The sequence below is a fragment of the Benincasa hispida genome, chromosome 3 (genome assembly GCF_009727055.1).
Source record: "Benincasa hispida cultivar B227 chromosome 3, ASM972705v1, whole genome shotgun sequence".
Taxonomy (NCBI): Eukaryota; Viridiplantae; Streptophyta; class Magnoliopsida; order Cucurbitales; family Cucurbitaceae; genus Benincasa; species Benincasa hispida.
Window position 1 is genome coordinate 34,807,038 of NC_052351.1, and position 11,532 is coordinate 34,818,569.

An 11,532-nucleotide genomic window follows, 5' to 3' on the forward strand; every position below is an offset into this window, starting at 1 on the left:
ACTGTATTTGAGACTGAGCTTAAAGATGCCCAATACTTCAAACATATGTTTGTGGCATTAGGTCCGAGTTTAACGGGTTTCAAGAGTAGTCGTTCCATTGCCATTATAGATAGTACTCATTTGATGGGTAAGTACAAAGGAACAATGTTGGTTGGTATTAGTATGGACAACAATAACCAATTGTATCCACTGTTATATGCAATTGTTGATAATGAGAACGACCGATCATGGAAGTGGTCCATGACAAATCTGACGATAGCAATTGGTGAATGCCCTAACATCTATTTCGTTTCGAATCGACACCAGTCTATAACCAATGTAGTTGATACTGTATTTCCAACATCATATCACAGACTATGTACTTGCCATTTAAAGAGGAATGTGGAAAAATATTTTAAGGATGACTCAGTTAGGAAATTGTTAAATGCTGTTGGCTCGGGCATATTGGGAATCAGAGTTGAAACGCAATTGGGTCAAATAGTGATCTACAATAATGGTACCGTTGTAAGATATTTGGAGGATGCAAGTATCAAACGATGGGGTTTTGTTTTTTGGTTTTTTCCCCGTCAATTCTTCAATTCAATTGAAACCCTAGATACTAAATAGATCAGATATACTCATTTCCCGCTTCTAACCGCCTCAGTCGCTCTTATCTCTCCCTCCATTTCCATGGCCGACAAGAGAAAGCGCCGGCGATCTGAACCGAATCCCGACGGTGAAGCTCAACTTCCCTTCAAGAAGAGCCTCAAACCTGATTCCTTCATTCTTCAGATTCTCAAAGAGTTCAGTGACTCATCCACCGCCTCATCTTCCTCTTCATCTAAAACCCTCGACGACCTCGGCCTCTCCTCCTCCTGCCGCGAGGTCACCGATCTCTCTCTTTCGTCCGTGCAGTCCACAATTGAATCTGTGATCCTCAAAATTGCTCGTTCCATTCTTTCCGGCAATGGTTTTGCCTTCGACGTTCCTTCCCGATCGGCGGCCAACCAGTTATACGTTCCGGAGCTCGATCGCATCGTCTTGAAAGACAAAACTGCCCTCCGCCCCTACGCCAATATTTCCACTGTTCGGAAATCCACCATTACTACTCGCATTCTTCAGCTTGTTCACCAACTTTGCATAAAAAACATCCATGTAACCAAGCGAGATCTGTTCTACACGGATGTAAAGCTCTTCCAGGATCAGACTCAGTCAGATTCTGTGCTTGATGATGTTTCTTGCATTCTCGGCTGTACTCGGTCGAGTCTCAATGTGATTGCTGCAGAGAAGGGGGTGGTTGTGGGAAGGCTCATTTTCAGTGATAATGGAGATATGATTGATTGCACTAAAATGGGTATGGGAGGAAAAGCGATTCCACCAAATATTGATAGAGTTGGAGATATGCAGAGTGATGCATTGTTTATACTCTTAGTTGAGAAAGATGCTGCATATATTAGGTTAGCTGAGGATAGATTCTACAATCGTTTTCCATGTATAATTGTGACGGCTAAGGGACAGCCAGATGTGGCCACGAGATTGTTCTTGAGGAAGATGAAGATGGAGCTGAAGCTTCCAGTGCTTGCGCTTGTGGACAGTGATCCATATGGGTTGAAGATTCTATCTGTCTATGGATGTGGATCAAAGAATATGTCTTATGACAGTGCTAATTTGACTACTCCTGATATCAAGTGGCTGGGAATTAGGCCAAGTGATTTGGATAAATATAAGATACCTGAGCAGTGCAGGTTACCTATGACAGAGCAGGATATTAAGACTGGGAAAGATCTTTTAGAGGAAGATTTTGTCAAAAAGAATCCTGGTTGGGTTGAAGAGCTAACTTTAATGGTGAAGACAAAGCAAAAAGCTGAAATTCAGGCATTGAGTTCATTTGGTTTTCAGTATCTGTCAGAGGTTTATTTGCCATTGAAGCTGCAGCAGAAGGATTGGCTGTGATCTAAGAGCTTGTTAGTGTGTATTGTAATCAATTGTTGAATTTCTGTTGCAACATTATGAAAGTTGAGCAATGATTGGATTGTTTGATCAGATAATGTTATTTCTGACCGAACCATATTCAGCTTTCAAAGGTAAAGAAATACATGTTTTCAGGAAGGATTACAATAGATACTTTTGCTTCCAATTTCATGTTGTCCTTTTATTTTAGTTATTTGAGAGCAGGGCCATAATATTCGAGAAGCATAGAAATCACAGATCCTGATATCAATGAGGTATGATTATTTTAGAGGTTAGAAAAATGCAGTTTTTTAAGCTGATTATATATACCTGAAACTCTTGGGATTAGTCTTCTGTTTAATCGGACGCTAGAATTTTGTCTAAGTAGGAATATGCAGTTTTGGAGGAATATGAACTAATTCTTGTTTTTGGTTTTATTTTCTTACTCTTTCGCACCGACCCTTCTATTGGTGAGGTTTTGTATTAAGTTGTTTCATTCTGCATATAGAAAGTTGGGCTCTCATTTAAAAATAAAACTTATCAAGTGATACAACAGTAATTTTCTTTTGAATTTTGATATTCAGTCTTGGTCTCTTCAACTTTTGAATCAATGAACCACATGTTATTGTGGTTGTAACTTATTCAAAATAAGAACGAAAGAACAAATATTTTCAAAAAGAAAAAAAAACATTTCATTTTATCATGATTCTATCGGGAAGAAAAGGACTTTTTCAAAGTAAGAACTAATAACTGAAACAAGTTTGGGTATTTTTTTGAGTTCTAACACATGGCTGAAATTTGAATTTCTTATTAGTTGAGGGTGGGATGTCTAAACCGGTACTATTCTCTAGTAATTGAACATGTCTCTGTGGGGGTGTGACTAAACTTTTCCTTTTGTAATTATATGCCATTGTTAGATTGGAGGTCATTTTTGTAGGTTGCTCTCTTTTGGGGCTCTTCTTTCTTGTATGCCCTTGAATTCTTCATTTTTTTTTCTCAATGGAAGTATGTTATTCATGAAAAGAAAAAATAGTAATTGAACAAAAGTGTGTATACTTTTATTAATGAATGATGGTAAAGATTTTCATTTGGAGTTTACAACAGATCATACAGTAACATTACTTATACTGCTTTACAGAAAGAAAAAAGAAAAGTAATTACAAGATATAGATTATCATGATTAATCATTATATCTTTAACAAAAAATCATTCTGCGAGCATTGAACTCCGAACTTCTACTATTACCTATTTCTTTGCAGCCAATCTTGCAGTGATTTCTTGGTGACTTTTAGTCTCTGTACATCTGCTGGTCTCCTAGTGGAGTACTTGTTCCTTCCAATAATTCCTCTCAGTTTTGTATGCGACATGTTAGGGCTTTCAGAATTTGGCACTTTATCAAGAGCAATCGTAGATCCTACAGGAAGAACCTCGAGCCCTAATTCGTCTTGCAAGAGTTTGGTTATTGCATCTCTCACCTCAAAGTTCTGTTGAACTAAATCTGTTTCAACTTTACTCACTTCTAAGATGATGAATATATCATCTTTAACTGATTCTCCTGCAGCCAATATAAAAATGTAAGTATTCCTAAAGAGTAATAGATGCAGCTAGGTTTCCATAAGTACTAATACCTTAAATTCATAAAAACAAAGCCTGGCCTGGAAATTGATAAATGATACTGCCCAACTATAGTAGTAGATATATTTTCTCAGGAATATGTCCATACCTAATGCATAATTCTCCTTGATCATTCGCAAAACCGCAAGAACAACTATTCGAGCTTCAACCTGATGAAATGCAGTAAATGCTTAGTCTCATACAGGTAGGTTCTCAAAATTGCAAATATCAAATATTACTTTGCGAAGAAGAATGTAGAACCAGTTCATGCTATTTATGCGGACCTTTGTGAGCTCCTGAAGGTCAATCGTAAGGCTTTCGGTAAAGCTCTTTTGCAGATGGTCGGCAACCTTTTCAAGAATCAAACATCGTGGTTTCCCAATGTCAATTCTGTTGCAGGGAGTTATCTCAACTTGCTGCCGATTGTTATTCTGTATAACTCCTTCACACCACTCTGCAATCAATTCCTTGAGATAATGATCATTGGATTTGAACCTGAAATATTTCGGTCAGACATAATTTCCATCAAACCAAAAAAAATAAGGGGATCTGGGCGTTGCAAAAAGGCATGCCAAGCTAGAAGAATGGTGCAAAAAACCATTCCCAATCCGGTAATAAACTAGAGTTTATAATCCTTAACAAAGGAGCAAAAGGAAATCTATCTTTGGTTGAGCATTCTGAGGGAATGCCAGAGAAAATTGTGAAAGATTGCTTTATTTTACTCATTGAGAGCAGATTCAATACCAATCAACATGAATAAGAGACTAAAAATCAGCAATGGTAACTGGATTTCAACATGATTCCACTACAGAAAAGGAGAATGATATCTATGAATTATATAAACGTTACCCTGATTTCCTCATGTCCTGATATATAGCAAGGCATTGTTGTACTTCGTGTAATGAACCATAAGTACTGCGAGCTCTCAGAAGTGTACTATAGGTCACCTGCAAAAAGAATGCTACCATTGATCATTGACGCCTCTCATTTCCTTTTTCCTCTTATTTGAGTGATTGGTCCGTTATACTTATTTTAAGCTGCTAGTGGAGGAAAGTGGAGGAAAGTGGAGCAAACAGACGATGTGTAACTCTTACATTACATACATATCAATAGGCAAAAAGAGAAATTATTTTGCCTGTCCACACTTCATGTTACATAAATTGTATCAAATCCATATGACATGATATTTGAGTCTGAACTATGGTAGAGCTGAGTTGCTCTAAATTACCCTAAACAAGGAAAAAGTACATAGCCTCTTAAGGAGATATTTGATTACTAGCTTCTTAAATGAAAGAAGCAAGTAGCCAAACGTGTTCTTACTAAAAGGATATCTTACTAGCTTCCCCCTTGATCTCTCTTACACCAAGATTATCTCTCACTTTCCTATTTAGCGTGCTCACTTATAGTTTATTGTCCACCAAACTTCCATATTTTACCTCGTCTCCCCAACCTCCTAGCCGTGTTCCCTTTTCAGGATTGCTTGCAAACTACTTTCTCTTACTATCACTTTGATACATAAGTTTGAGTTCTGGCTCATCAGAGCCCTCCCCACATTAAGTTTCAATAAAGCATGCATTCACAGTTTACATTATTTGGTGTATTATATAACATAATACCAAAGGAAGCATGAATACTTACTAAATTTGGCTGTATCTCAAATCTTTTCATTTCTTCAAATAATGAAAATGCCAGCTTCCAGTTTTTACCTTCAACGCAAACCTATATCATTGCCAAAGACAAGGGTGTTTAAAGAAAATAGGCAACTAAAATATGCTTGTGTAAACCGCCACTATTATGTCTAATGATGATAGTTAGACCTAAAAAAGAGTATGGCCAGAGAGATTGAGACCTTGATAGCCGTCGTGTATGCAACAACATCAGGATCGACTCCAGCCATTCGCATGGTTGTCAAGATCTGCACTGAAAATAAAGATTGCAAGTGAAATTATACTATTGTCAAACAAGGGGATTGATTATTATGGCAGTCAAAAGTAAAAGCTTTCGTCTTTTCACCGAATTACAAAGGGAAGGCTAGAGAGCATATACTTTCCCCATGAATATGAACATTTTTGGCAACTAAGTTCGTAAGCAGAAAGTGCATTGAAAAGAAGCTAGATTATCAAATAAACAGTTAAATATCGTCTAAGAATGAAGGGAGAAACCATAGACACCAGTCTAGAATTAGAATCCCCCTTCCCTTTTTTTCCTTCCCCGGCCATCTTCGGAAAGAAAGTTTTTGGCCACTGGGAGAACAGCTGATGGGTAGAGACATGTAATGGCAACGAAATTTCAACAATGGAAAGTATATTGAACCAACAACAATGGCAATGCTAAAAGGAAAACAACTTATTCAAGAAAAAGAACTGCATTTTTCACCTGTACAGCGTTTTCCACGTCATGAGATCCTCCACATATGTCAATCAAAATTGACCAGCTAATGTGATTGGGCGTAAGACCAACACTTCTCATCTCCTCCATCAAAGCTTTAGCATGGTAGTAATCAGTACCACAAGCTTTCATTAGAATATTATATGTTGTAATTGTAGGTTTGAAAGCAAAATTCCCTACAAAGCTGATTTGATGTACATGAGATGGAGCATTAGGCATATTTGTAGTACACAGTTGAGATGTTGAATCTGCATTCAAATTGTCATTGGTGCTGCTTTTTCTTTCTATATCATCCCAGAGTTCCTTTTCCCTCCAGGAGCGAAATAAACGAAAAGCTCTATCGAACTGGCGAGCTTCGACACAAGCATGTAAAAGGATATTACAACACTGTGTATTAGGTTCACATCCTGTTGAAACCATCTCTTCGAACAATTGGATAGCCAGCTCAACAAGACCCGAATTAGCACATGAACTTATCAATGAAGACCAGGTCACCATATTTGGGGATACTCCAGCTGATTGCATGTCTTCTTTGACTCTAAGTGCCATTTTCCACAATTTCGCATCTGCGAAAACCTGAAAAGTAATAATAAATACTCAGGTATGAGGATACTGTACCATAGTATCTCACCAATAGATTCTTTAGCCATGAAATTTATGTGCGGAGTATATCTGGCACCTTTACAATTGTGCTGTAGGTGAAGACATCCAACTTCAACACACCTGTTGTTTCTAAATGCTTTACTTCCCTGTAAATGTCCTGAGCCAAATCAACTCTTCCTGCTAGACAACAGGCCTTGAGAAGGATATTATATGAGGCCATATCAGCTGGTACACCGAGATTCTGAATTTATGAATTCTGATATTAGATAATTGTCAATGAACTGTGTATCTTCAATCTTCCATACGCATGATTAAACAGGTATATGCATTGAACATGTTGAGTAACAATGAAGGAACCCCGTGTCTTCGATCTTTTATTTTGTTCAATTGTTGGTGTGTGTGAGGGGAACGAGAGAGGGATTACCTGCATATTTTTGTATAGTTGAAATGTGTAGTTCAAATCATGGGCATTTACATTCATGAGACTGTTGAAAACGAATATATTTGGGGTGACATTTTGGTTGACCAAGTCCTGCAGAAAATTGATAAATAGAAAGCCTCAATCTCTGTGTGACTGTATCTCTTGTAGTATCAGCGCTTACAGAATTACAAAGAAAGTAATACTTTTTAACCTGCTGAACTTAAAGCAGCTACTCATCTAATAAATACATTTGATACCGCATTTTGCTGAAATCTGTAATTTATGAGTCTTTGTAGCACACACACTAAGGATGTTAAAACTGATCGTCAACAATACTTATTTATTTTCTAAACTACAACTCAAATGCTGATATAAACAACAACCAACATTTCTAAATACATATATATATAGCATACGATAGTAGAAGGATAAATGGAACTTACATAATAAACATTAAGGATGATCTTTGTGTTGCAGTTAGAACAATACCTGATAGATGTTCCTCGATTTCTTGTAGTCGCCACAGAGACCACACACATCAATTATTGTGCGGTAGATATACATATTAGGACCATTCATATTAGCCTTGGATTCTGTATATGCTATGTAAGCAGATTTCAAGTCCCTTTTCTTTCCAAATTCACTTATAGTTGTACAGAACAATATATCTGCATGTGGTAAAATGCTAGAATACCTGTATAAATTCATGAACAACAATTAGTGGTTCACAGATAAAGTATAAACACCGATTACTGCTCAGGATTCCAAATACAAGGAAGAAAACTACAAGTCAACTAAAAACTGAATGACTATAAACGTTAATTCCTGTAATGGTTCCTCAACTAAAAACCAAATTACTATGAACATTAACTTATGCAATGATTCCTCGCCCTCCACGCTTCCAGTAAAGTCCTTTCAGTTAAAGCAGACCCAAATATATATTATATATGCTAGGGACAACAATCCTCCACACATCTCTACAATGGTATGATTTTATCTACCTTGGGCATAAGTCCTCATGGTTTTGAATTTGCTTCTGGTTTCACCCATGGTCTTTCCCTTTCCTATCTAATATGGGCCTTTGATTGGACTCCCAATAATTCTTCCCTTGAACATAGGATCCCATAGCTTCCTCTCAAATAGTGATCCATTCGTTCACCTCTCTTGCATTGAGGAGAGTTTGCTCTTATTCAAGCCAACTCTTCAATTCTGAAGCACACGACCTATCTGATAGAGTAAACCACGGACCACTATGACTATGATGTTAGAGTTTACTACCTTTATTATTGGCACAAAGATGGCTAAGTCAAGGACACGACTTTACTAATAGTTATTCTAGACAACGACCCTCCACACATCTAATGTGAGACTTTGGTCACACTTTTTATAATAGACTTTGCTGAATTTTAACCCTTTGAAACTTCATTGGTAGACAAAGATGAAGGGTTTACCTAATTGCCATTTTCGGATTACGATAATCAACACACAGTTTAATTACTTCAGACGGCTTCATCATTTCTTTGATTGAGAAACCAAAACCTGAAAAAGGTAGCTAGTTATCAAACAATGCGAATTTCGTATTTGAAGTCCAATCATGAACATTGATAAAAGCAGGTTGTTTATAAATGATCAATTCCCATATCCTAGTAAACGAGTTCATATTTCATGTGTACTAAGCCTTAACACTAAAATTTAAATCCTACAACTCATAAAACATCAAAATTTCACAAGGAACAAACATGAAAATTCCTTGAAAAAAAAAAGAACAAAAAAAAAGAAAAGAAAAGAAATCCTCTTAGAATTATTAACTCCAATCATCTGAATTCTTTAAGTCTATTCTTTACCATCAGTGTGTCAATGTCTACTCTGCTACATTTCAATATATTCCCTCCCGCAAACTTAAAAGAATATAAGCACAAAAAAATTTCTGTTAGTTACCGGCAAGAGCCTCCATGAACTCGACAAGCTCTTCTAATTCTCCAGACTTGGCAATACGGTGACAATCTCTCCTCAGCGATTCTACGGCAGACTCATCACAAAGCCCCAAAGCAGAAATCCCAAGCTCCTTGACCTTTCTCAAGACCTGCAAGACACTCCATAGCTTTCCCTCTCTAAGACACCGCGATATCCCCTTGGCTATAAGCTCAACAGCCAACACCGCAGCGAACTGCGAGGGCTCAACACCAGCGACGACAACACTCTCCACCACGATTGCAAAATCCTCAAGCTTCCCGCGCTCGGCGAGCTTCGATGCGACACCGGCATAGTGTTGGAGAGGAATTCTTCCGCCGGATGAGGCGCCGGCAATGTCCAATTGAACGGAGGACAGGAGAGGGGGATGGGAATGGCGAGTGGAGGGGAGTGAAGAGAGCGGCAATGCGTTCCGGTGGGGGATAGGTGGAGAGAGACGATTTGGGGCTTTGGAGTGGCTATGGCAGTGGCGGCGAGGTCCGGCAATGGAGGCGGAGGAGGAGAGGAGCCGGGATGAGAAGACTCGCATTCTTGGCCAACGGTTAACGAGCGAAGTTCTGAACTTTTCAGTTCATTCATTTATATATATTTTTTTCCCATTGATTTTTTCTCTCTCTTTTCCTTTTTTGTGGGAATAATTATTATTTTCGAGAAATGATTGGTTTTGAAGGCAGCGCTTTGTTTGCTTGTTGGTAGTACGGTACCAAAAGCAATACGCTGCCGTTTTGTTGCTTCTTCTTTAGATTTTATTTACTGATAGCTTAAATATCATTTTTTTTAACGAAAATATTCTTATAATATATATATATATATATATATATATATATTTATTTATTTATTTATCTTTCCATTCTTATCTCATCTATGAATATGAATTTTTTTAGTATACTTTCCAATTATACTAAAAAAATATGAACTTAATTTGACAGCACAAAATTTGCATGATCGTCGAGAAGATATATTCGACTTCTCTATCTCATATATTATCAAAATGTTGTTAGATAATATAATTTTAAATTTAATTTTATACATTAGTTTAAACTTTTTAGATTATAATTTAATAAAAATATAAGATTTAAATGAACATATGTATTCCCTTCCTTCTGTTATAGTAATAGATTTAATTATCATTTTCATAATGGTTGTACTAAACAAATTATTTTGTTCATATTTTGAACAATTTTAAAATGTTATTCCATTTTAGGGTTTTTTTATGTAAAACAATGTCATTTGAAATATGACATCACGTTTGCACAAGTCTTGATTTTGTGTTCAAAATATCAAAGGGTTCTTTTAATAAAATATCAAAACGATGGATGAAACTTAGACATAATTAATGTAACTATAACTCTTTATGCCTTGTTTAACTATTTGATCTTTAAAAATTTTACATATTTTCTCAAACTTTTAATCACTATTTTCATATTTCCAATGCAAACATTTGTATTATTAGCTCAATTATTAAAACAAAAACCTGTGTTTTAAAACTGTTTTTATGGTTATTTTAGGGAAAATTAAAAAAATATTGTCATTTTAGAAACTATTTAGGAAAATATTGTTGTTTTCAAACTATTTGTAAAAATATTGTTTTTTTTTTATAAATAAGACGAGAGTTGAAAATTCGACCTACATAGGTCGAATTTTGAACCCTCGACCTTCCTTTCACTTATACGTCGAACTTTGAACCCTCGACCTTACCCTTCCTAATATTATTATTGAGTCTGTTTAATTATCATTCCGGAGACCTTCCTCTATCAAACGATCGTATTTCTAAATTTTCATAAGTTCCCCTTGGAATTCCTTCCAAAGCTTGTTGAATAATTTTTATGGATTCTGTCATCTCACCAAGTCTGACTAAATAACAAGCTAATGAATCTCTTCTTTTTGCCACTGAACTTCCCAATCAAATTCGATAGCAAGATTATGAGAGAGAGCGAGATTTTGAGAGAGCGAGAGTTTGAGAGAGCGTGAGCGAGAGCGAGAGCAAGAGCGAAATAGCGAGATTTTGATAGAGAGCGAGAATACCGTACAAATTTCCCTTTTTTTTCCTTTTTAATTATTACACATTCCACCTTCTTCTTTCTAATCCTTTCTTTTTTTAAAAAAATTTTTTCATTTTATAAAAAATAATTTCTTAAATATTTTATTATTTTATTTTAAACTCTAAAAGAATAAATTAAAAAAATAAATAACTCATAAAAATAAAAAAATGTAAATTAAATATCTCATTTATATAAAAAATAATTACAAAAATCAATGTGTCCCACAAGCGGACGTCGTCGATTTCGAGCTGGTTGTCGTCGTCGACTTCGAACTTGAGATTGCTCAGGTTCTTCTTGATGTTGCTCTGGTACCTCTGCAGGGCTTCATAATATAAATATTCATTATGCTCTCCATGGACCCCGACATGTCCATGCACGTATGAAGACGAAGGACCAGCCTCTGAGTCATAATTCTGAACCAAATGCTGACATCATCATCATCGGACTAACAAATTAGTTTGACTCTGCGTTGTGTCATAGGGGGCAACTCTTCCACATTATGTGCAACCTCATCAAACTTATCCTCTCCTGAACAGGTCCTTTACATCTAGGAGCTGGTGGAGG

General features: G+C 36.4%; 2 protein-coding genes across 2 annotated transcripts; one reads left to right on the forward strand and one right to left on the reverse strand.

The window, feature by feature from the left end:
* The first annotated feature begins 523 nt into the window (after positions 1–523).
* LOC120072811 (DNA topoisomerase 6 subunit A) lies at positions 524–2,101 on the forward strand. Its single transcript, XM_039025324.1, has one exon. It carries the CDS (start codon positions 670–672, stop codon positions 1,930–1,932), a length of 1,263 nt encoding a protein of 420 aa, XP_038881252.1. The 5' UTR covers positions 524–669; the 3' UTR covers positions 1,933–2,101.
* Positions 2,102–2,965: 864 nt separating this feature from the next.
* LOC120072810 (pentatricopeptide repeat-containing protein At5g02830, chloroplastic) lies at positions 2,966–9,531 on the reverse strand. The gene is made up of 12 exons (XM_039025323.1): positions 8,894–9,531; positions 8,407–8,494; positions 7,445–7,649; positions 6,959–7,066; positions 6,611–6,775; positions 5,920–6,507; positions 5,393–5,458; positions 5,182–5,262; positions 4,393–4,490; positions 3,828–4,038; positions 3,653–3,713; positions 2,966–3,484 (listed from the first exon to the last, which is right to left on the reverse strand). Exons 1-12 carry the CDS (start codon positions 9,453–9,455, stop codon positions 3,171–3,173), a joined length of 2,547 nt encoding a protein of 848 aa, XP_038881251.1. The 5' UTR covers positions 9,456–9,531; the 3' UTR covers positions 2,966–3,170.
* Between the last annotated feature and the right edge of the window lie 2,001 nt (positions 9,532–11,532).